This window comes from Taudactylus pleione, unplaced genomic scaffold (assembly GCF_031769625.1).
Source record: "Taudactylus pleione unplaced genomic scaffold, aTauple2 ptg000175l, whole genome shotgun sequence".
Classification (NCBI taxonomy): domain Eukaryota; kingdom Metazoa; phylum Chordata; class Amphibia; order Anura; family Myobatrachidae; genus Taudactylus; species Taudactylus pleione.
Genome location: NW_028284577.1, coordinates 506,025 through 533,021, shown reverse-complemented (window position 1 = coordinate 533,021; position 26,997 = coordinate 506,025). Strand labels below are relative to the sequence as shown.

General features: G+C 46.4%; 1 protein-coding gene across 2 annotated transcripts in view; it reads right to left on the bottom strand.

Moving 5' to 3' along the window:
* Positions 1-26,997, bottom strand: part of LOC148520542 (spermatogenesis-associated protein 7 homolog) — a 43,926-nt gene that overhangs the window by 8,727 nt on the left and 8,202 nt on the right. Inside the window, exons 2-5 of one of the 2 annotated variants that reach the window (XM_088475656.1) lie at positions 25,357-25,431; positions 22,139-22,231; positions 18,630-18,677; positions 15,511-15,641 (exon numbers count right to left, since the gene is read on the bottom strand). In XM_088475656.1, the coding sequence (XP_088331782.1) occupies positions 15,511-15,641; positions 18,630-18,677; positions 22,139-22,231; positions 25,357-25,431 (347 nt within the window). Of the gene's footprint in view, positions 1-15,510; positions 15,642-18,629; positions 18,678-22,138; positions 22,232-24,983; positions 25,059-25,356; positions 25,432-26,997 lie in introns of those variants that run through there. The other variant, XM_088475657.1, reaches the window with a different exon arrangement.

Sequence of the window (26,997 nt, the reverse complement as noted above, 5' to 3'; positions counted from 1 at the left end):
CATCCCGTCAGGGTTAGCATACTGACACTTCTCCTCTCCCTGCCCCTCCCCGGTACCTACACCTAACCTCTGCCCTAGTGTTTAAACCCAACTCCTCCTTCCTGCACCCTAAACCCAACCCTCTCCCCCTTAGTGCCTAACCCCATTACTTAGGGTCGGGATTCCGGCACTGGCATTCCCAGCTGTCAGTATTTTGAATGGATCCATCCAGATGACATAACCTGGAGCATATGAATGAAAACCTTTGATGTAAATCTCCATGTAAGAGACAAAAACTTATTTACTGAAGTAATTTTCGGCAATACCAACTAGGTAATATGGATGGAGACTATAGGCTTTTGTTCATCAAGCCCATTCTTCAGACCCCCCCACCCCCAATACGCACCACGCCATACAGTCCCTGTCCACTAGTCCCACAATTCAGCCCTTTTGTGGAGTCAAACAATGAAATGACTGACTTTATGTAATTAAACTATGTGGCTTCTAATGGCAACAACTAATTAAACTGCTGATTGCGGTCAGGAAAGTGTGTAATCAGAGCACCCAATGAAAACACTTGGGGTCGCAGCTGGTAGGTAGAGCCTAATGTATAATGGGCCAAAGTTGACACCGCTGATAATCAAAAGGTTTGTTGGATTTAACTGCAATGCGTTAAACGCTCAGGCGTACAGCGTATTGCTGGACAACCTGACTATTAGTGAAGAACCAAAATGGTGACATAAAAGTTGGTAAAAGACTATCACTGCCATTTCTTACTTATCAAACGTTTAGCCTTAATCAGCGACTTCCCCGGCATCACTCGGTAACCCAGAGATCACCGCTATCCTCAGTGCTCCGTGTGGACACATCTGTTAGCAAGTCAGAGGCGTAAAGCAAAGTTACTTCATGGCAGGATCACATGACTTTGTACGCTGGGTAGAATAACTCTGCACATAGCTTAAACACCGGGGGGCTCACGTGGTAATCAGCGGCAGTATATCATTATGTGGTATTTGTATAAGACGGTCTAGGCAGCTGGTTGCTACCATTTACCTGTCATTCCAGCTACAGATGCTCCTCCTAAATGAAAGTCACAAATACAAGACTGTAAGGACCGCGTCCAGCACACATTATGGGGAAGTCAGCAGAACGCCTCCACGTGTGCGGTGCTGGGAAGAGTCATATAGACGAACTGAGCAAAACTGGAGATGTCACAACCTTTCGTCACCTACCGTAGGATCAAGACGGGCTCCATGTGGTAACGTGGCATACAGGCTTGTTGTAGTCCCTGACCTGTATAATCCCTTCTAATTATATAGAGACAGTTTTTCTCCAGAACTAAGTCATTGTGTCGCCTTATTGATGAAGTAATGACAGGAGTGAGGGCCTATGGGGACAAATTGTGTGTGTGAAGCTTCATGTACATTGCTGGGATATGTGCAACACGGTGGCGCAGCACCAGTCTCATCAAAGATATAGGGTGAGAGCAGATCGGACCTGGTGCAGAATAAAAGCCTTTCTGGGTGGAGAAACAATGGGTATACCCCTCCAAATCCACCCTCTTCTCCTTCCAATAGCTGTACTCTGTATAATGGGAGTGCACACTAGAAGACCCCTTCCTCCACCCATCTCCTCCCCACTACATGTACAAATGTCTGCCCCAAAACTCCAACCCCACCCCCAGAAAGCTGTGCGCACAACGCATCCAAAGCGGTTTTCACAGCGTACAGTGGACACTTTGCTCTTAGTCAATGGTAGTCAATTGTTAGAGCGCAAGGAAAGGCTGAGATTTGCCGCATTTGTGGATCCATATGTTTGCTTACTTCTTTCTATAATCATTTCTTTTATAAATTGTTTTTATTGAAGCATTGTACCAACAATTATACATGGTTTATTTCAGAAAATAACAGTCACAACAGGGATAGCTGAACAATATAATTTAATATACACTACAGTATCTAGGAGAATTACAGAAAGACAGTAGAAGGGGGATATTGTTGGTTTTGAATTTGAAGAATAATTACTGATCCATTGTACAACACAATAATAATATCTTATAGAGAATTCATCTGATCACTTCATGACATTCTGGAGTATATGCAAATTACCATCATAAACACTGAGGCAGCAGACTGTGACAACCAATACTTGTGTCATTCTGAAACACTTCTGGCCATGGCTGTATCTGTACATGGCCATATTGCCACATCCATTTGGTAGTCACTATAAGAACTTCACTCATGACCACCTTGGGATAGCTGGATAACCAACAAGCTTCTCTAATTAACCTGTGCGGCCACCCCTAAAAGAGCAAATTAGGTCTTCATTTTATTCCCCGGCTGCCAACTGCGTGGCACCCTTCCACCCCCCACCCAAAGTCCTGGCACCTTAGGCTGCTGCCCAATGGTTGATGAAACTTCGGCCCCTGTGTTCTGCTAGGGAGAGCTAACTGTGTTCTGCTAGGGAGAGCTAACTGTGTTCTGCTAGGGAGAGCTAACTGTGTTCTGCTAGGGAGAGCTAACTGTGTTCTGCTAGGGAGAGCCAACTGTGTTCTGCTAGGGAGAGCCAACTGTGTTCTGCTAGGGAGAGCCAACTGTGTTCTGCTAGGGAGAGCCAACTGTGTTCTGCTAGGGAGAGCCAACTGTGTTCTGCTAGGGAGAGCCAACTGTGTTCTGCTAGGGAGAGCCAACTGTGTTCTGCTAGGGAGAGCCAACTGTGTTCTGCTAGGGAGAGCTAACTGTTCTGCTAGGGAGAGCTAACTGTGTTCTGCTAGGGAGAGCTACCTAGGACTCGGAATATCTGCAGAAAAATCATCAAATTCACAAAGAAATACGTAGGATTCACAGACTGGATAATTACACAGTGCTTAAAGCCACAAAGGTCTCCTTCTGCAATTCTTACACAATGGAAAGACTGGGATCATCTCAGAAATAGATGCCCTTGTAATAGGTTGCCACGGAAACATGAATTATTCTGACAGAGTGAATACTAGGGACCCCCGCAGCTGGGGCATTAAAGGCTGACAATGTGCTCGCTCCACTGGCTGAGCCGGGAACGACGCATCATCCTATTCTTACACGATGGTAAATTAGTAACAGATATCACATCTCACAACTCAGCGGGATTCCTTTGAAAGAGGGAAAAATAAATAACAAAGTTGCCAACTTGAGTAACAATAAAATGGCTCTTTCACCAGCCATCTGCACCCATGCAGTTTCACATTCAAATTACTATTATATTTGGTCACTATAAATACGGTTTTGTTTATTGCCCAAAATGCATTTTAGTTCTAGCACAAATTAAATTTTTTTTTTAGAATATAAATACACACACACACACACACAGGACAAAGTATTTGGCCACATTAAATTGAAGTGTTTCAAATCAGACCCGTTGCCACAGGTGTATAAAATCAAGCACCTAGCCATGTAGTCTCCATTTGTAATACAAAATGAGTCGTTCAGAAGAGCTCAGTGACTTCAAGCATGGTACCGTGATAGGATGCGCGTACAGTGATGGGCAGCGTGGTACAGTGATGGGCAGCGTGGTACAGTATTAGGATGCCACCTTTGCAATAATATGAGATATGGTAAGAACTTACCCTTGTTATCTCTATTTCTACGAAGTCCATAGGGTTCCACAGGATACCTTGGGGTATAGGTGTGACGTCAGTCGCTGGGCACCATAGAGTTAAGCTTTTCAGCCTCCCAGGATGCACTAGAGTCCCCCTCCTATACCCCGCCCCCGAGCCAAGGCACCTCAGTTAGTTATCAAGCCATAGGCCGGAGGAGGAGAAGGAAGGAAGAGAGAGAAAAAAGATCTGGACACATACAAGAATCACATTCTCACCAGAGGGAGACGGAAAACCGGTGACCAGAGCAAAGCCCATCTGCAGCACAGGTGCGACAGGGCGGGAGTCCTGTGGAACCCTATGGACTTCGTAGAAATAGAGATAACAAGGGTAAGTTCTTACCATATCTCATTTTCTACTTCAGGGTCCATAGGGTATCCACAGGATACCTTGGGGATGTCCCAAAGCAGTATCCTTTAAGGGTGGGGACGCTCGTGTGCAGAAAGGAGAATCCGCCGCCCGAAGGAAGCATCCTGAGAGGCGAAGGTGTCAAACCTGTAATACCTCACGAAGGTATGGACAGAGGACCACTTAGCAGCCTTGCAGATCTGAACTGCCGAGGCACCACGTCGAGCTGCCCACGAAGGACCCACAGACCTAGTGGAATGAGCCTTCAGAGAAGGAGGAACCGGTAGGCCTTCATGAAGAAAAGCTTCAGAAATAGCCATACGGATCCAGGCTGCCAAAGTTTGCTTTGAAGCAGGCCAACCCTTTTTACGGAAGCCAGAGAGGACAAACAAAGCGTCCGACTTCCTAAACGAAGAAGTGCGGTCAACATAAGTCCTTAAGGCCCGCACAACATCCAAAGAGGCCTCACCCACGGAAAGACCCGGTGAGTTAAAGGCCGGAACAACAATTTCCTCGTTAACATGAAACTGGGAAACAACTTTGGGAAGAAACTCGGGCCGAGTGCGGAGCACTGCCCTGTTCCCATGAAAAACCAAGAAAGGGGGTCTACAAGAAAGAGCCCCTAACTCAGAAACACGTCTGGCCGAAGCAATAGCCAGAAGGAAAACAGTCTTAGCTGTCAGCCATTTAAGATCCACTGAGCCCAGTGGTTCAAACGGCGGTCCTTGGAGAGCCCTCAGGACCACAGCCAGATCCCAAGGCGCTACAGGTGGAACAAAGGGCGGCTGAATGCGGACAACACCTTGCATAAAAGGTACGCACATCCAGGATTGTAGCAATCCTACGTTGAAACCAGACAGACAGGGCCGAAACCTGTACCTTCAAAGAAGCAAGGCGAAGCCCATGATCTAGTCCCGCTTGCAGGAAGGCGAGAATCCAAGACAGACGAAACTCCCGCGGTGCATAACCTCTCGGTCGACACCACTGGAAGAACGTATGCCACACGCGATGATATATCCTCGCGGAAGATGGTTTCCGAGCTCGCAACATGGTACGCACCACAGAGCTGGAAAACCCCCGGGACCTCAGCATGGCCGTCTCAACAGCCACGCCGTCAAAGACAGCAGAGTCAGGTCCGGGTGAAGACAAGGACCCTGTGACAGAAGGTCCGGTCGTAGCGGCAACCGCAGAGGACTGTCCACGGACAGACCCTGAAGGTCTGAGAACCAGTGCCGTCTGGGCCACGCGGGAGCTATCAACAGGAGCGTCCCTCCTTCCTGTTTGAATTTCCGGATTACCCGTGGAAGAAGGGAGACCGGAGGGAACAGGTATGCGAACAGGAACGTCCACCGGACGGACAGAGCATCCACCAGAGACGCCCCTTCGTCTCTTGTGCGAGACCCGTACACCGGCAACTTGTTGTTGTGCCGGGACGCCATGAGGTCGATCTCTGGAAGACCCCACCTGTCCACCAGCAGTTGAAAAACGTCCGGGTGCAGGGACCATTCCCCTGGATGAACGTCCTGGCGACTTAGAAAGTCCGCCTCCCAATTTAGCACTCCCGGGATGAAGACCGCTGATATGGCCGGAAGATTGCGCTCCGCCCAAACCAGGATCCGAGAGACCTCTACGAGAGCCGCCCGACTGCGGGTTCCTCCTTGCCTGTTTATGTAGGCCACGGTGGTAGCGTTGTCCGACTGGACCTGCACCGGGTGACCCTGGAGAAACCGATGTGCCTGCTGGAGAGCATTGAAGACCGCTCGGAGTTCCAAGATATTTATTGGAAGCTCCGCTTCGGTCGGCGTCCACCTGCCCTGGAACAAGTGTGGACCCGAAACTGCTCCCCAACCCCGAAGACTGGCGTCCGTTGTCAACAGGACCCAATTTGGAACCCAGAACGGACGTCCCTTGTTGAGGTGGGTCGTCTGTAACCACCACGCAAGGGACAGGCGAACCTCCGGGGTGATCACAATTGTCTGGGACTTCAGAGACTGAGGCAGCCCGTTCCACTTGGACAGGATCAGGTGCTGCAGAGGTCTGGAGTGAAACTGGGCGTATTCCACCATGTCGAACACCGACACCATGGAGCCCAGTAACCTCATCGCCGAGTGTAGGGACACCCGGCGGCTGTGCAGACAACTGCGCACCCTTGACTGTAAAGCAGAGATCTTGTCCTCCGTCACGAAGATCCTTTGCTGTCCCGAGTCCAATAAGGCTCCAAGATGCAGAATCCTCCAAGACGGGATTAGAGTGGACTTCTGCCAGTTGATTAGCCAGCCGTGCCGTTGCAGCAGTGCAATGGTCAGGTCCAAGTGGCGTAACAGGAGCTCTGGAGATCCTGCCACCAATAACAGGTCGTCCAAGTATGGCAACATGCGGACTCCCTGCAGCCGCAGAGAAGCCGCCATGACCGCCATCACCTTAGTGAAAACACGTGGTGCTGTCGCCAGGCCAAAAGGTAACACCCGAAACTAGAAGTGGTCGCTGCGGATTGCAAACCTGAGGAACTGTTGATGGCGCAAAAGAATAGGGACATGCAGGTAAGCATCCTGTATATCCAATGACACCATGTAGTCCCCAGGTTCCAGCGCCAGAATGATGGACCGTAGGGTCTCCATCCGAAACTTCGGAACCCGCAAAGACTTGTTGAGTGCTTTGAGGTTGAGAATCGGACGATACGACCCATTGGGTTTCTGTACCAAAAAAAGATTTGAATAGAAACCCTGGCCCCTCTGGGAGAATGGAACAGGCACTATAACTCCAGCCTGGAGCATAGTGTGCAAGACCTTCCGCAGCTCCGTAGCCTTGTTCCGGTCTGATGGTAGACCCGTGGTGAAGAATCGAGCCGGGGGTCTGTGCCGGAAGGAGAGGGCGTATCCGTGGGAAACCACCTCCAGAACCCAAGTGTCTGTCGTAGTGGCCGACCAACACTGGGCGAACTGCAGCAGGCGGCCTCCCACCCTGGGATCCCCCAAAGGGAGGCCCAGACCGTCAGGCCGCAGGCTTGTCATCTGGCTTGGGGGCCGGACGTCTGGTACTCCATGCCTGCTTCCGGGCTTGGCCGATTTCTTAGGGCCAGCCTGTCGAGGAAACGACTGTGGTTTGGGCCTGCCCTGGACCCTAGATGACCGAAAGGACGATGGTCCAGAACCAGAAGGAGCAGCGGCCGACGGGAGACAAGCCGATTTGGCTGCCGCCAGTGTGGCCACAATCTTATCCAGATCCGGACCGAAGAGAACTTCTCCGGTAAACGGCAACGCCTCCAGACCCTTTTTGGAATCTGCGTCAGCCTTCCAGGATCGCAGCCACAAGGTGCGACGAGCAGCCACCGCTGCTGAAGAAATTCTAGACACCAGAGTACTAATGTCTAGGGCCGCCTCGTTGATATAAGTGGCCGAATCACGGAGATTACCAATCAACTCCGCCTGTTCGGCCGGACAGTCGGAATCAAAAGAAGCCTCTAATGAATCCGCCCAGCGCTCCATCGCTCTGGCAACCCAGCAAATGGCCATAGCCGGCCGTGCTGCCCCCCCGCAAGGGAATAAGCGGACTTCAGGCAGATCTCCACCTTGCGGTCCGTAGCATCCTTAAGGGAGGACATAGATGGCATCGGCAATGTGGCACTACGGACAAGACGGGTCACGTGAGAATCCACCTGTGGAGGGGATTCCCACTTTGCAAAATAATTATCCGCGAACGGATAAGCCACCGCCAGGCGTCTCTGCGGCTGGTATCTTTTGCCAGGCTGTTTCCACGCCTCCTCTAAATGGTCCACCAACTGACCCGAAAGAGGAAAGACTGTGGCATCGCCCTTAACATACTTAGATTTAGCCGCTGGGGGAACTTCGTCCTCAATCACCAAGGCTGTGCGGACCGCCCGAATAAGTCCAGGAATATATACTTTGGACTTAGCATCAGCGTCCTTAGTATGGAGAGGTTCCTGATCGTAAGGATCCAGAATCTCCCCATCATCAGACGTCCCCTCGTCATCCTCATAAGGAGCCGACAGAGACGCCACCGGCCGTTATGCGGCCGCATCACAGACTCCCCTTGCAACACATCCGACAAGTGCTATACAGAACTCGTCAGGGAGTTAACCCACGCTGGCTCCTGAGAAACCGGGAGCGGGGAAATAGGGAGACTGTGGGGTACCACCAATTGTTGTGGGAAACCCTGCATGGGTGACGACACCACTGACTGCTGGGATAAACCCATCGGTGTAAACGTGGGCTGCGGAGCTAACTGGCCCACTAAGGCTGTAAGCGCCTGAGCGAAACAAGCCCAGGGCGGCTCCTGTACCGGTGCTGTAACCGTAATAGGCCACACCATTGACAAACACTGCCGGCAAAGGCCCTCCGCGCTACCCTCCCCCTCCGCTAACGGTACTTTACACGTAGTACACTGTAGCCGGAGGGGAAAATCACTTTCGGACATGATGGCACCACGTATGTGACCTCTCTCACCAATTATATCTTAAATAGGCAAGAGACCACCCTGCAGCACCGCACCGCAAGGGCTTAGCAGAAAGAACAGGGACAGTAATAAAGCTTACAGTTTAGAGAAATGTTACAGGCAGCAGCGCTAGCACAGTCACATACAATGCAAAGAAAAATAAATTCCTGCACTAACAGCGCTGATCACTCAACTACGCAGACACAGGGCCTGGTAGGACACAGCGCTGCATACACAGACCTGACCACAGCGGAGGAGAGGTATTCGGGGGGACCCAGACCCCGATGCTTCCTTCCAGGCTTCCAGCAGCGTTCACCATGCGTTCTGGAGAAGATGGCCGCCGAGGAGCAGAGAGGAGGCTGGCCTGCGGGAGGGGCGCTGCCACAGGACCAGTCGGCAGCGTGCAGAGAGGGCTGTGTGCAGCGGGGGAGGCGCCGGCTGTGAGACAGGGAAGGCGCGCTCCCCTGGCATGCATTTAACCCCTGGGACGCCACAGCGCTACCGCTCTGCTGCGGTCCGCTGTCCCAGGGGGTAGTGGAAAGCGCAGGTTGGTCGCCTGGCTCCACGCTGCAGCCAGTCCCCAGGGAGCCCCCTGCCTGGGGACTTAGGACCATGTGACCAGCGGGGACCCACCACGGGACCCCGCTGCTTACCTTTGTCCCCCTTGGATCCGGCCATGGTTCAGAACATCTGGGGTCACCGCTAGCTGTGACCCCAGATGCTCACCAGCATCCCCGGATAGGTACCGGCGTTCTGGTACCGGCGGGGATGTAGGGAAGACAGCATGGACGTCAGGACTGACTGTCCATGCTGTACATCCAGATGTGCAGCCACAGCTGCATTGAAGAAAGCTTCAGGGGCTCTTCTAGCCCCCACTCCGACAGGTGCACCCGACTCCGGCCGGGCACCAAACTAAACTGAGGTGCCTTGGCTCGGGGGCGGGGTATAGGAGGGGGACCCTAGTGCATCCTGGGAGGCTGAAAAGCTTAACTCTATGGTGCCCAGCGACTGACGTCACACCTATACCCCAAGGTATCCTGTGGATACCCTATGGACCCTGAAGTAGAAAAGACTGTTTGTGAAAGTTCGTCCCTGCTGGATAGTCCACGGTCATCTGTAAGTGATATAATTAGAAAGTGGAAGGGTTTCGAAACAGCAGCAACTCAGCCACAAAGCGGAAGACCACATAAAATCACAGTGCGGGGTCAATGACTGCTAAGGCACATGGTGCGCAAAAGTCACCAACGCTCTGCTGATTCCATAGCTGAAGAGTTCCAATCTTCCACTGGCATTAATGTAAGCACAAACACTGTGCAGCAGGAGCTTAATGGAATGGGTTTCCATGGCCAAGTAGCTGCTTGCAGCCTCACATCACCAAATCCAATGCCAAGCGTCGGATGGAGTGGTGTAAAGCACACAGACACTGGACTGTGGAAACGTGTTCTGTGAAGTGACCAATCACACTTCTCTGGCAGTCAGATGGGAGAGTCCGGTTTTGGCGGATGCCAGGAGAACGTTATCTGCCTGACTACATTGTGCCAACTGTGAAGTTTGGTGGAGGAGGGATAATGGTATAGGGCTGTGTGTCAGGGTTTGGGCTAGGCCCCTCATCTCCAGTGAAGGGAAATCTTAGTGCTTCAGCATACTAAGACATTATGGACAATGCTATGCTTCCAATTTTGTGGCAACAGATTGGGGAAGGTCCTTTTCTATCCCAGCATGACTGTGCTCCAGTGCACAAAGCAAGGACTGTAAAGACATGGTTTGATGAGGTCGGTGTGGAAGAACTTGACTGGCCAGCACAGAGCCCTGACCTCAACCCCATCGAGCACCTTTTAGATGAACTGGAATGGAGATTGTGAGCCAGGCCTTCTCGTCCAACATCAGTGTCTGACCTCAAACGCTCTACAGAATCAATGGGCACAAATTCCCACAGACACCCTCCAAAATCTTGTGGAAAGCCTTCCAAGAAGAGTGGAAGCTATTATAGCTGCAAAAGGGGGACCAACTCCATATTAAGGTATATGTATTTCAATACAATGTCACTACAGACCCTGTAATGGTCAGGCGCCCAAATACTTTTGTCCATATAGTGAGTGAGTGAGTGTGTGTATCTCACTCTCTCTCTATCACACACATATATATTTCACAGACACAGAAGTTTATATACATGATGAATTATTGCAGATGTTGAATATCACTACAGATTGCTGTGACCTCAGAGACTCATACTTTCACAGGGTCACCGAATTCATAGGAGAGCATTATCCCACATATAATACATGGATGAGTTGTGTATAAATGTACAATATCTGTACAGCAAGTTGTGATGTTGTCACTTCTCTGGTTACAGTAGGGCGAGCACTCAGCCATTCAGCTCCACCATCTACGTAGATTCAGGGCCCTATAACAATTCAGGGGGTGTAGCTGGGGTGCAAACTTCAGCCTATCAAAGACAATGCAGATACATAAAAGTGCCCACATAGACGCATGATGAAGCAGATGATATACGTGCAATAAAAGTCAGTAGCAACCCCAAACCCTTATGAGGCTGTTAGTACTGGTCACCAGTCCCCACATTTCCCATAGTGTCCTGTGACCTCGGTCTAAAAGGTAAATACTAATAATATGCAATAACAAAAATACACGTCTTTACCTTTAGACTGATAAGTGTTTTGTTATTGCATACTATTAGTATCAGTCTAAAAGGTAAATATGTGGTTTTTGTTATTGCATACTATTAGTATCAGTCTAAAAGGTAAATACATGGTTTTTGTTATTGCATACTATTAGTATCTGTCTAAAAGGTAAATACATGGTTTTTGTTATTGCATACTATTAGTATCTGTCTAAAAGGTAAATACATGGTTTTTGTTATTGCATACCATTAGTATCTGTCTAAAAGGTAAATACATGTTTTTTTGTCATTGCATACTATTAGTATCTGTCTAAAAGGTAAATACATGGTTTTTGTTATTGCATACCATTAGTATCTGTCTAAAAGGTAAATACATGTTTTTTTGTCATTGCATACTATTAGTATCTGTCTAAAAGGTAAATACATGGTTTTTGTTATTGCATACTATTAATATCGGTCTAAAAGGTAAATATGTGGTTTTTGTTATTGCATACTATTGGTATCGGTCTAAAGGTAAATACGTGTGTTTTTGTTATTGCATACTATTCGTATCGGTCTAAAGGTAAATACGTGGATTTTTGTTATTGCTTACTATTAGTAATAATAATAAAAATAATAATAATAATAATAATGCTAATAGGGACTACTAAGCCGAGCCGTCAGATTGAGCTCTGTGTGCGTTTTGTACGCCAAGCAGACAGAAACCCCCTTTATACAAATGATTCCATACTCTAGATACTCAATAACAATGTACGTGGTCCTTATTACCGTATGCTTATCTGGGTAATGTCAGTGTTAGCAGAAATACTGAAGGTACATTGATGATATAACATTATGCGGTTAGTTGGAAAGTTTGTGGCATTTGTAATATTACGGTATTTGCTGCTCTCCCATGGTCTTTATGATAATAAGGCACAAGCTAAAGACGATGGATTCAGGGAGTGTACACACACCGCCTCCTCTGTAGGATATGCGCAGCCGGGCGCTGGTTATTAAGAGCCTGTGGCCCCAAACGCAAGACCTCAAATCTTCAACTTGTACTACAGTAAAATGCAGAGTCACACGTGGCCAAGTGGCAGATATTAGAGGATGAGGATTGTTTTCAGCAGCTGTTAATGACAACACGTGTTGTGGTGGTTGTACAGGTAGGTCTTGATTTAAAACTAGCCCGGGGCCGATGGGACTTTGAATCCACAACTAAACAGTAATTGAATTACAGAGAGGAACCACGTTCTAATAGTCCCAAAATAGATATTTCCGTACTACGTCATGCACATTTGTGATGGTGGGGAATATGAACCATCACATAATGCTGCCAGGGGCCAAAATGAAGCTTAATGAAGATCGCACCAGCCAATCATAAAATTACTCTCATTTAATTGCAAAAGGAAGATGCCTGAAGTTTTATTTTACATGATACAGTCTCACACGGGATCTTGTACTAACTGGATGGGAAGTGTCATTACGTAGCGGAGTGATCTCCATCTGTGCGCGAGATCTGCCTATCAAAGCGATAGTTTAGCTTTTGTACTAATCTCGGTTTAGACACAATGTGTAAACACCAGGCTCCAACTTGGAGGGGGCACAACAGAATTCCACATCTGCATATACACTGAGATTAGAGAATCAATTTATTGGGTCCGTGCTGTGATCTATGTTCTATATAATAATGTTTATTGAGTGCATTAAGCCTTCCAAAGCTGCAATAGGCCGCCAGGCCCCTAAAGTACACAGCTTCCATCTTACAACATTCATTGCACACTAATAAGATGTACGATGCTCTGTATCACAGTTTTAAGGGGGCGGTCATAGGGAGAAAACAAAGATTTATGCTCCCTTACAAGCCCAGAAGTACATATAGAGCCGTATTCAATATGAGCCAAGCTGCGATACTTTTTTGCGGGCCGGACTTTTCGCGGAAAAGTATTGCACGCGTACCCGATATACCCTGTATTCAATTTTAAAGTACGCGAAAACGGGACCCGGTGAAACTTGAACAGGCGGAAAGTCCTGTCAGATTTAGTAAAATCAGCCTGACACCCCCCAAAAGATGCTCTGACACAGGGGTTCCCTATGGTACCCCCTGATTTGGCTTGCTGAAGGTATTTGGTGTTTTTAAACGGGCTCAATAGCTGCTAAATAGCGTTTTTCTCTACGTGGTGCAGAATAGTATTCAGGAGTATTTTTTCCTGAAAATAACTTATCCCAGCAAATTTGGGGTACTTGAAAATGGGGGTCAGCATATTTAAAAGTTGCTAAAGTGAAGTCGAAAAAATCTTGAAAAATCCACCTGCAAAAAAAATAAATAAAAAAAATAAAAACACCTAGGGCATACTTGGGGACCCCCCAGAGTTTAGTCCTGTCCTGTAACAAAATCTTAACTTAGAGAGGTAAAGTCGCCGCTTGGATGTGCTTTATTGGAAAGTTAGAAATGGCCGGTGCGTCAGACCCATGGTTAGATCTCTAGGGTTAAACCACAGTCACTGCACCTCCTAAAAAAGACATTCATGTTACTTAACAACAAATGTGACTGATTGTTGTTCAGCATCAAACCCTGAAATACTGCAAAGAATAATGTGTTTTGGGGGGGTTTGGACTGCACACCCTATTTCTAAACATAACAAGACGTGCTACCATACTGAGACTTGTAGTGCCACACAGAAAAAAAAAAATGCAGGTGCACACTTGGCCAAAAATGCAAGCCCACCTACCACGTCACATTGACTTCATCAGGTGGGTCCCTAACATTCCTAAGGTTCAAGTCCAGAACATGGGACCCCCCTGGGCCAAGACAACCAAACCAAGACCACCACCAGTGAGCGCTACTTAGCAGTTTAAGTGTTAAAACGTGTAACATTAGCAAGTAGGTGTCATTCCTACACTGCGGAGACCATTTATATTACAGATCATGGGCCCTCATTCAGAGCCGCACGTTAACAACAGTACGCTCGTTCCGAGCGATGTTTGCACATCTGCGCATGCGTACGCTTTTTAGTACGCATGCGCGAACCAGTCAGTGCGGCCGAAAATCCTTTGTACGCTATATAGCGAGTGCCGGCTATTTTGAGTGACAGAATGAGGCGTATGTGGGTGGTAACAGGGGAAGGTGCTTGAAAATGGGGAGTGGAGATCCGAACGCAGGCGTGCTTAAAGGTCAAAACGGGCGTTTTATGGGTGTGTATATTTAAAACAGCAGCGTCATTGACCACGTCACTGGGTTATTTTATAGCCCGAACTGCACGCAAATTTGTGGTAGCAAACACCGGCCCTCATTCAGAGCCGTACGCTATTTGCGGTCGTTCGTTTAAAAACAAGGGGTGGCTATTCAAATGATCCGTACGCACATTGCAGTCTGTTCACGCCTCTAAGTCTGAACGAGCGAGCAAAACATACGCTCGTTTATTTGTTAAAAACGCCCCCTGGCCGCACGCATCCTACGTCATGTCCGCTATTTATTAGATTAATCGAGTACATCGACCAGCGTATGAACTGCTCGCTATTCTTGTGGTTGGTGTTTGCTACCACAAATTTGCGTGCAGTTCGGGCTATAAAATAACCCAGTGACGTGGTCAATGACGCTGCTGTTTTAAATATACACACCCATAAAACGCCCGTTTTGACCTTTAAGCACGCCTGCGTTCGGATCTCCACTCCCCATTTTCAAGCACCTTCCCCTGTTACCACCCACATACGCCTCATTCTGTCACTCAAAATAGCCGGCACTCGCTATATAGCGTACAAAGGATTTTCGGCCGCACTGACTGGTTCGCGCATGCGTACTAAAAAGCGTACGCATGCGCAGATGTGCAAACATCGCTCGGAACGAGCGTACTGTTGTTAACGTGCGGCTCTGAATGAGGGCCACCAACCACAAGAATAGCGAGCAGTTCATACGCTGGTCGATGTACTCGATTAATCTAATAAATAGCGGACATGACGTAGGATGCGTGCGGCCAGGGGGCGTTTTTAACAAATAAACGAGCGTATCTTTTGCTCGCTCGTTCAGACTTAGAGGCGTGAACAGACTGCAATGTGCGTACGGATCATTTGAATAGCCACCCCTTATTTTTAAACGAACGACCGCAAATAGCGTACTGCTCTGAATGAGGGCCATAGTTTCCAATGGCTACAAATGCTATATAACCATCTTACAGTCTCGCACATTTTGGAAAGATATTTTATTGTATCCCATGCTTGGTGGGCTGGCAGGAATACGAGACCCTTCCACACCCCACCGTCATGTGGTCGCAGCCTCAGCTCACTCTCTGTAAGGACAATGGTCAACGTCCAGATTACTGAGGGGTTCACATTACTCCTCTGCATTGGTTCTCGGATGGATAACGATGGTACTTTATGTGTAAAGGTCCATTATCACAGACCTGAAGGGAGTTATAGCTGTGGCTGCCGAGAGTCAATATATATGGGAATTACCGCAACGACTGTTATAACGGTACATTCTCACCTTTCCGTGTATAATGGAGTCTTCTGCATTCGCTCTGGAATTTGGGCGCGAGAAGGACCCATATTGCAGCGATTCCTTCTCCAACCGGGTGACCTCTCTGTTCATCCTCTCCCTCCTCTGCTGGTCACTGTCTGAGGGAAACACAGGAGAGGTGAGCACAACGCAACCTACGTGATGTCTGGTTATTACACAGCCTAGTAACAGCCAGACACTTATAGGAAGGAGAGGGAACAGAACATGGTAAATCATATAGGAGCTAGAGATGTAGGAGAAAGACAGAGAGGGTGCACAATGCCTACGATTAGACCAGCAATGTAATGAGGGCACCCTAGCTATAGGCTTCAGCCAGTATAATCATACATTACACAGCTACAGTAAGTAATGAGGGCTCCCTAGCTATAGGCCTCAGCCGGTATAAGGATACTTACTGTAGATGTGCAATAAATGTATCATTATACCGGCTGAAGCCTATAGCTAGGGTGCCCTCATTACTAGTATCATTATACCGGCTGATGCCTATAGCTAGGATGCCCTCATTACTTACTGTAGCTGTGTAATAAATGTATTATTATACCGGCTGATGCCTATAGCTAGGGTACCCTCATTACTTACTGTAGCTGTGTAATGTATCATTGTACCGGCTGAAGCCCATAGCTAGGGTGCCCTCATTACTAGTATCATTATACCGGCTGATGCCTATAGCTAGGGTGCCCTCATTACTAGTATCATTATACCAGCTGAAGCCCATAGCTAGGGTGCCCTCATTACTAGTATCATTATACCGGCTGATGCCTATAGCTAGGGTGCCCTCATTACTAGTATCGTTATACCGGCTGATGCCTATAGCTAGGGTGCCCACATTACTAGTATCATTATACCGGCTGATGCCTATAGCTAGGGTGCCCTCATTACTAGTATCATTATACCGGCTGATGCATCTTGCTAGGGTGCCCTCATTACTTACTGTAGCTGTGTAATAAATGTATTATACCGGCTGATGCCTATAGCTAGGGTGACCTCATTACTTAATGTAGCTGTGTAATGTATCATTACACCGGCTGATTCCTATAGCTAGGGTGCCCTCATTACTAGTATCATTATACCGGCTGAAGCCCATAGCTAGGGTGCCCTCATTACTAGTATCATTATACCAGCTGAAGCCCATAGCTAGGGTGCCCTCATTACTAGTATCATTATACCGGCTGATGCCTATAGCTAGGGTGCCCTCATTACTAGTATCGTTATACCGGCTGATGCCTATAGCTAGGGTGCCCACATTACTAGTATCATTATACCGGCTGATGCCTATAGCTAGGGTGCCCTCATTACTAGTATCATTATACCGGCTGATGCATCTTGCTAGGGTGCCCTCATTACTTACTGTAGCTGTGTAATAAATGTATTATACCGGCTGATGCCTATAGCTAGGGTGACCTCATTACTTACTGTAGCTGTGTAATGTATCATTATACCGGCTGATGCCTATAGCTAGGGTGCCCTCATTACTTACTGTAGCTGTGTAATAAATGTATTATTAAACCGGCTGATGCCTATAGCTAGGGTGCCCTCATTACTAGTATCATTATACCGGCTGATGCATCTTGCTAGGGTGCCCTCATTACTTACTGTAGCTGTGTAATAAATGTATTATACCGGCTGATGCCTATAGCTAGGGTGACATCATTACTTACTGTAGCTGTGTAATGTATCATTATACCGGCTGATGCCTATAGCTAGGGTGCCCTCATTACTTACTGTAGCTGTGTAATAAATGTATTATTAAAATGGCTGATGCCTATAGCTAGGGTGCCCTCATTATTAGTATCGTTATACCGGCTGAGGCCTATAGCTAGGGTGCCCACATTACTAGTATCATTATACCGGCTGATGCATATAGCTAGGGTGCCCTCATTACTAGTATCATTATACTGGCTGATGCATATAGCTAGGGTGCCCTCATTACTTACTGTAGCTGTGTAATAAATGTATTATTATACCGGCTGATGCCTATAGCTCGGGAGACCCCAGTTTGAAACCCAGCATTGACTACTCCTGACCTCAAACTTGGTCTTCCTCTTTCCGAGAATGCAGCCTCTCCAGTCACTAAGAACCAGTGACCTCACTGAGAATGCAGCCTATCCAGTCACTAGGAGCCAGTGACATCACTGAGAATGCAGCCTCTCCAGTCACTAAGAACCAGTGACCTCACTGAGAGTGCAGCCTAGCCAGTCACTAGGAGCCAGTGACATCACTGAGAATGCAGCCTATCCAGTCACTAGGAGCCAGTGACATCACTGAGAATGCAGCCTCTCCAGTCACTAGGAACCTTGGAAAGTGTTTAACATTATAAGATACAAATAAGCTCATGATTAACAAGAATGGCCATTAGTGTGTATGGGTTGGGTACGGGATACCAGCGCTTGGGATCTTACCGGTCAGAATCCCAACGTGGCATCCTTACAAGGGTGGCATACTGAAACCTGTCGGTAACCTTACCCGAAAAACCTAACCCTAGTCCCCCCCCCCCCCCAGTGCCTAACCCCAATACTTACCTTCAAGATGCCAGGATTCAAACTACATCCGGTGTGTAGGACTATGGCAGCTGTATTCATGTCATGTATATTGTAGTTCAGGCCATACTGAGTATTAGATACATTAGCAGCAGGAGCAGTGTGGTCATTGGAGGAGTAGCAGGTTTCATGCTAGAGACGACCACTGACAAAGCTCCAAGCACCATAACATTCTCTCTGCATTTCTCTTTTTACCTTATGGATTCGGCTTTTTATGCAATTTGATATTTACTGCAGAATAGCTCTATCATAGAATTATCTTTGCACAATATGAGACACACGATGGCGGCTCCCAGCAAGCAAATGATATAACATATCATGATCACAAGTAGAAAGAGAGATAGCCCTTATACAGATGGCTTCCTCCCTCCTTACATTGGTGCTAACCAGACCTGATAGTGCCGTATACAGACACCTTTGCTGCAAACTCTCTGTGCCGGGCACCCCATGTTACCGCACAGATCTCCATACATGATCACGTGCTACATACATGGGTTGTACATCACAGCGCTAGGTTTCACAATAATGTAACATGCGAGATATACGTACATTTAATACTCTTGATCATACTCTTTGGAACAGAACAGTCAACAGCAGCTAGAAAAGACAGATAACAGCTGGTGAGTGAGGATCGTTACACAGCACATAAGGCAAGTTCTGATAGATGCTGTGCTGACATGGTGCAGCCCTGCTCTCAGATCACGGGTCTCGGGAAATGACCGGACCCCCGACAGCGGCCATATATCACTCCCTCCAATATTATCATCGGGGACGGGGCTAGCTTAGGATCAGCAGTATATAGGGCTTAAAGCCCTCGTCAGGTCTGTGGCAGGTAAGGATTCTACAGCCCAGTTTATGTGTAAAGACACCGGACTCACATGAATGTGATATTCCCAATACATGGACAATGTGAGTGCATCAAAGACCAGAATATTTCCCTTCCTGCATGGTAAATCCAGGAGGGCCTCGTCACCCCCAGCGGGACCTAGTCACCCCCAGCGGGGAATGTGTTGCTCAGAGAGAAGAGGAGATGTAAATATATCGTCTTTAGAATGAGCAATATCTCATTATGTTCCTGGATGATACAATTGTTATTACTACACACGGAGGGTTATTTACTAATATGGTATAACAGCGCAGTAACATACAGTGCAGAGTAACTGAGCTCTGACTGATCTTATAACAGCGAGTCTGATTGGTCGCTACGGATTACGGCACATTGACAGGGAATAAGAATTTGTTTTCATTTGCGACAGATGTGGCCGCGTGCAGCCAATAAGGTGATTTGTAACGTAAGCCGATCAATGCAGAAAGCGGATGGAACCACAAGACAGACTCAATTTTCGTGTTACGGATTTAAGAACACAATACAAGGCCTCCCGATAACTCAGGAGAACGCTGTATACAGAGATAGCGACAATATGGGGACCGCACATTAGCCGACAGCTTCTGCGTTACAGTAATTATTCAGTAATTGTCTACATGTCAGTAACAAGGAGAGTCGCACGTAACAGAAAGAACACTGCTCACAAACAAATGGTATTAGGAGCTTCTTCAATATATATAACCTCCATAACCGTATACAGTATATTCATTCATGCAAAGAGCAAATTTATCACACAGGAGGTTATTTACTGATCTAAAGTGGGACCCACAGCAATTCTCATAGCTAAAGCTGATAGATGGCTGGTCACCATACCCAACTGCATTATAGGAGTACACTCCTATGTTAGTAAATACCCCGTTATGGGAGTACGCTCCTTGTTAGTAAATACCCCACTGCATTATGGGAGTACGCTTCTATGTTAGCAAATACTCCACTGCATTATGGGAGTACACTTTATGTCAGTAAAATACCCCAATGCATTATGGGAATACGCTCTTACAGTATGATAGTAATATACCCCATTGCATTATGGGAATACGGTCCTATGTTAGTAAATACCCCACTGCATTATGGCAGTATGCTTCTATGTTAGCAAATATTCCAGTGCGTTATGGGATTACGGTCCTATGTTAGTAATACCCCAATGCATTATGGGAATAGGGTCCTATGTTAGTAATACCCCACTGCATTATGGCAGTATGCTTCTATGTTAGCAAATATTCCAGTGCGTTATGGGATTACGGTCCTATGTTAGTAATACCCCACTGCATTATGGGAGTACGCTACTATGTTAGCAAATATTCGAGTGCGTTATGGGATTACGGTCCTATGTTAGTAATACCCCAATGCATTATGGGAATAGGGTCCTATGTTAGTAATACCCCAATGCATTATGGGAATAGGGTCCTATGTTAGTAATACCCCACTGCATTATGGGATTACACTCCTTGTTAACAAATACTCCACTGCATTATGGGAGTACACTTTATGTCAGTAAAATACCCCAATGCATTATGGGAATACGCTCCTACAGTATGATAGCAATATACCCCACTGCATTATGGGAGTACGGTCCTATGTTAGTAAATACCCCACTGCATTATGGGAGTACGCTACTATGTTAGCAAATATTCCAGTGCGTTATGGGATTACGGTCCTATGTTAGTAATACCCCAATGCATTATGGGAATAGGGTCCTATGTTAGTAATACCCCACTGCATTATGGGAGTACACTACTATGTTAGCAAATATTCCAGTGCGTTATGGGATTACGGTCCTATGTTAGTAATACCCCAATGCATTATGGGAATAGGGTCCTATGTTAGTAATACCCCACTGCATTATGGGATTACGCTCCTTGTTAGCAAATACTCCACTGCATTATGGGAGTACACTTTATGTCAGTAAAATACCCCAATGCATTATGGGAATACGCTCCTACAGTATGATAGCAATATACCCCACTGCATTATGGGAGTTCGGTCCTATGTTAGTAAATACCCCAACTGCATTATGGGAATACGGTCATATGTTAAATACCCCACTGCATTATGGCAGTATGCTTCTATGTTAGTAATACCCCACTGCATTATGGGAGTACGCTCCTATGTTAGTAAATATCCCATTATGGGATTACGCTCCTTGTTAGTAAATACCCCACTGCATTATGGGAGTACGGTCCTATGTTAGTAAATACCCCACTGCATTATGGGAATACGGTCATATGTTAGTAAATACCTCACTGCATTATGGGAATACGCTCCTACAGTATGATAGTAATATACCCCACTGCATTATTGGAGTACGGTCCTATGTTAGTAAATACCCCACTGCATTATGGGAGTACAGTCCTATGTTAGTAAATACCCCACTGCATTATGGGAATACGGTCATATGTTAGTAAATACCTCACTGCATTATGGGAATACGCTCCTAAAGTATGATAGTAATATACCCCACTGCATTATTGGAGTACGGTCCTATGTTAGTAAATACCCCACTGCATTATGGGAGTACAGTCCTATGTTAGTAAATACCCCACTGCATTATGGGAATACGGTCCTATGTTAGTAAATACCCCACTGCATTATGGGAATACGGTCATATGTTAGTAAATACCACACTGCATTATGGGAACAGGTCTTGTGAAGAGTAAATAACCATCAGTTGTGGGGACAAGATAATTTAAATCATCAATGATTTGTGGGTAACAGATTCTGTTCCTCAGAAAGACTGATAAGATACTGACTGACTATCTGATTATACAGCATTTCTGAGAAGGTTTTGCAGGTAAGGACAGAGTGGAAACCATAATAAAACATTAAACATTCAGCAAATGAAAATGCAGTATTGGGGTCCTTCTGCCCATCCTACACTATGAGATACCCCCAGACTACGGACCACGCTGACCTCACACACTGCCAGAGACCATCACATAAAAGTCCCACAGACTGAACAACCCACATTCCTGTCCGGGACTTGGAGCAAATAGAAATGAATACACAATGCTATGGGAATGCATCAGTCTCCAGGACAATGTAAGGGACGAGCGAGAGGCTTAGGAGTTAGTAATCACAACACGATCCTTCCTACGTCTCTCATGACACTAATCAGATTACAGGCACTGGCCTCCAGCCACCAGCTTCCATAACAAGAGCAGTCACTCTGTACCTTTAGCGGCGATGATCTTATCATAATGAACAAGCATGTGGTCTCGGATCCGGTACTGATCACTTAGCCGGCTGTTGTGGCCAATGTAAAAGGCTACAAGATTAAAGAGAGGTTGGTTACTACACACTGCACGGAGATAACATGAGTAATCAACACAACATGCTAAGGTACCATTACATCACATGGCACATCACCATTACATCACCATCGCATCACATGGCACATTACCATCATATCACCATCGCATCACATGGCACATTACCATCATATCACCCAACACCTCACAATTACATCACATCACCAGGCGCCTCACCATCATATCACATGGCACATCACTATCACCATTACATGAGATTGCCCGGCACCTCACCATTGCATCACCATCGAATCACATGGCACATTACCATCATATCACCCGACACCTCACAATTACATCACATCGCCCGGCACCTCATCGCATTACATGGCACATCACCATTACAACACTGGCACATCACATTGCCCGGTACCTCACCATCGCATGGCACCTCACCATTGCATCACCATCAAATCACATGGCACATCACCCGACACCTCACAATTACATCACCATCGCATCACATGGCACATCACACCGCCCGGCACCTCACCATCACATCACCCGAAACCCAACCATTACATCACATGGCCCTGCACCTCACCATCACATCAAACGGCACATTACCATCACATCACCATTATATCACATTGGCCCGGCACCTCACCATCACATGGCAGATCACCATGGCATCACATGGCACATCACCATCACATCACCCAACACCTCACAATTACATCACCATCGCATCACATGGCACATCACCATTACATCGCATGGCACATCACCATCGCATAACATGGCACAATCATTACAACACATCGCCCAGCACCTCACCATTGCATCACCATCAAATCACATAGAACATCACCATTACATCACATCACCCGGCCCATCACCAATACATTAAACAAATGATGATGCGCTTAGTACATTATCCAGCTTCACAACAATGTTTAATAATGTTAAAATGTATATTTTGTTAGCTTATGTTTAATTGGCTCAGAGCCCTAAACAGCATACCTCCCAACCATACAGAGTTTGGCGGGACAGTCCCCATGCCCCTTGCCGCAAGGCCACACCAGCCCCATGTTTTCGGTTGCATGCAAATCTCCCTACTTGGTAGATCGTGAAGGATTTATGGCCTTTAGACAACAAGCCCAAAAGTCTGGCCATCCCTGTCCTATGGGAGCAGGTCTCTCACTCTAATACTTTGCACAGATCCACAGTCTGTGGAGATAATGCAACATCAGGCTGAATAAGAGGTGCAGGTGAGAAACAGAAATGCAACATTCCTAAGACTGTCGTCCTGTGCCATCTGACCTGCTAAGCCACGTGCAGGAGGAGCTCCGTATACATGATCTGTTCCACTTAACCACTAAGCCACGTGCAGGAGGAGCTCCGTATACATGATCTGTTCCACTTAACCACTAAGCCACGTGCAGGAGGAGCTTTTGGTTTTATTATTTGTGGTGTCACTGTGTAAAGTAAAGTGGCCGTCCTTATGTAGTGCTGAGTTTGCATTGCGGTCACAGTGGATTGCCTTATCACAGTTGACCTGCGTGCATACGCAGTATTGCCATCCGTAGTGAATCAGGCACAGCGTTGGTTATTTCTCTTTATAAAGGGCAGAGATGTTAGATATCACCATCATCTGCATTTATTCTATATGTTCATGATTGTGCGCACTACTCTGACTCACGGATTACACTGCCCCCATTCCCTATAACAGCCATACAGGCGCCAGGACCAATGGTCTCATTGCCTGCTCTGAAAATTCTGCATCTGCGAGGACCATGGTGCCTGCGCACATTATATATTACCGCAACGGGCAGCTTAACCCACATGACCAGAAAATCGGTCACTCATGGAGTCCATAGTTCTGATCTGACGCACGGTTCTTACTGCTGCCATTATTGGGAACAGACGAGTGTAATATTTCCACAGCTGGCGTTACCTGCGTCACGTTCCACCTGGAATGCGGTAAGTGTAAAATCTCCCGGAAAAGAAACACGATCTGATCCCAGGCGTAAATAAAAACCTGATCAATAAATTAATCTTCGAGAAAGACTAAAACCATCGAATAAAAACAGCTGTAAGACAAATGGGAGATCTACCACATTCTATATCCGAATAGACAATTAAAAAAAAATACACAAAGATAAGCGTAATCCCTTACTATTGGTCAATCGGGAGTTATACATACAGCACTGCCTAATAAAGGTGGCCGTACAAGGGACGATTTTTAACACGATTTTGGCAGTTTCTACAGGTTGTACAGACTAATCGTTTGTAACTAGTTGTATTTTGAGTCTTCTGCGACCCCGATGAACGTCCCCTCCGTCGTCTAGTTGGATCGCAGATCGATAGTTTTGCAGAGAGATCTCAACTGATCGTGTACGATGTGATACACCTCTATGCATCTTATCCTATGATCTTACTGATCAATCGTACACCATGTGACCACATGTTATCCTATCATCGTACACCATGTGACCACATGTTATCCTATCATCGTACACCATGTGACCACATGTTATCCTATCATCGTACACCATGTGACCACATCTTATCCTATCATCGTACACCATGTGACCACATCTTATCCTATCATCGTACACCATGTGACCACATCTTATCCTATCATCGTACACCATGTGACCACATGTTATCCTATCATCGTACACCATTTCACCACGTTATGAAAAATTTCAAGGGAAGAATTTCAAGGGAAATCGTACAACTGATCTTACCAACTTTGAATCTCACCATGTATGGGGGCCTTTAGCATGCTTAGAAGTCCAGCAATGGCTCTGCGTTATAACATCAAGGGGGAGCCGCCATTCTGTGAATAATACATTTTTTTTTCTAAAGGACAATATTTTTTTGCAATTTATTAGTATTATTTAGGTCTTTAATCATTGGAACTGAAAGCCCAAGTTCAGGATATCAGTTCTACTGGGTCATCCATCATATCCAGCACAGAGACTGGCCCAGCCAAGCAACAGGGTAACCCTGACCCCCCAATAAAAACCCCTGTGCCCAGAATGTGTCCTGCAAGTGCCCAGCCAGACAAGGGCAGGGTCTGAGTAACTGGATTCAGATGCTATTCTGTAATCTCTGCAGCTCGATGTGTACTTACCATTGCTCTTGACACTTAAATGTCCTTTAAATGGACTTGATACTCCACATCGGGGAACGGATAGAGCCCTGGACACTAAAACAAGAGTAAAATTACACACTGGTAAAATGTAGAATAACATGGACACAAACACCGGTAAAGATGCATCTGGTTATACAGTTTATGTGATACACGGCATTTCCTCTCAGTGCCTGGAGAAAACTTTTATAAAAGGAGATAATACAAAAACTACATAGAATTGAAGGACTGTTGACAGGGGTTTATCTTCATTAAACCGAGTTGGTGATGTGGGCTGTGGGGCAGACTGTGACATAAGTATGACAGCATGTAGTGAGCAACAGCTAAACTCTCACTTTTCATATTGGTTGTTAGAGGCAATCTGACAATTTCACTGACAGTATCTAGCACATTAATAGTCAGATATTCTTTTCATGCACAATCAGACACTAGACAGAAGCAACGACTTGTATTTTGAACCCGTTCTGTGGGTATAGACAAAAGCGTTCCTTATAGTGATGAATAGAGGTCTGCTCCGGGGACATGCCGGCACAACATAACTGTATGGGAGGTGGAAACCTCCCCTATGTACTGTCGAAGCTGAATAATTGGCTGAGACAAGTTCAGTTTAAGATTTAATTGCGACGATGCCATCTTGCGATTGGCCGCAAGACGCCATCTGGAAAATGAGATCGCAAGACGCTATTTTGCGAATGGCCACCTAAACGCCATTTTAGATAAACTCACATTTTAGTACATGTGCCGATAATACTATTAGCACCATGCGACTGCATCTTTCACCATTTCTCATACACAAATTAATACGCACAATTGCGCTGTTAACTAGTCGCATATTAGCGAATGCATAGGACTTTGTATGAAACCGCTGTTTTATTAGCTTTATGCGCACGCATCTGCCCCAAGTTAACTAGCGTCCTTATATCAAACCCCCAATACTCACACATTACATATTCACACATAAGGTTTAATAAGCTTTAAAGTATATGATTTAAGTTGGTTCAGTTAGTTTAAATGCTGAGAAATAAAGATATTTGATAACTAAGGTTTTATACATGCTAAACAAGTCGTGTTTGGTTTCGTACTTATGCGTACTCTTTTTACAGTATTCCGGTGTTATCGGTGGGGAGATCGCATCATGCATTCTCGAGTTATGGATCGCAGAGACTACAAGCAACAAAATGTATATTTCATGAACAACTGTTAGGATGTTACAGGGGGCGGGAAGGGAAAGATCCCCAGCTGTTAGAGGCAGGGAGAGTCTATTTGAACCAGCCTGTTAAATGCTCTGTAACAGATGCTTCTCCCCTGGGAACCAATGACATCAGCAACAAACTTCCTCTATTGTCCTGTCTATTCTGGGGGGGTAGAAATATGTGTGATCAAATGCTGGGGTCTTAGTCTTCGTGCTGAATGCTGAATGACGAGGGGTCTCTTGCTGATGGCTATCTTCGGGTCCGGAAGCGCTGCATATGTATACTGTACTTGGGTCTGTATAATTCCTTTTGCGCCTAAATTGTGTCTGGATCAATTGCGTGTAACTGTCTGAACTTCTACTTGAATAACACTTGTGCTTTGGAACCACAGATTCCAGGTCTAAGTCTTTATTTACTGTATGACTGCATA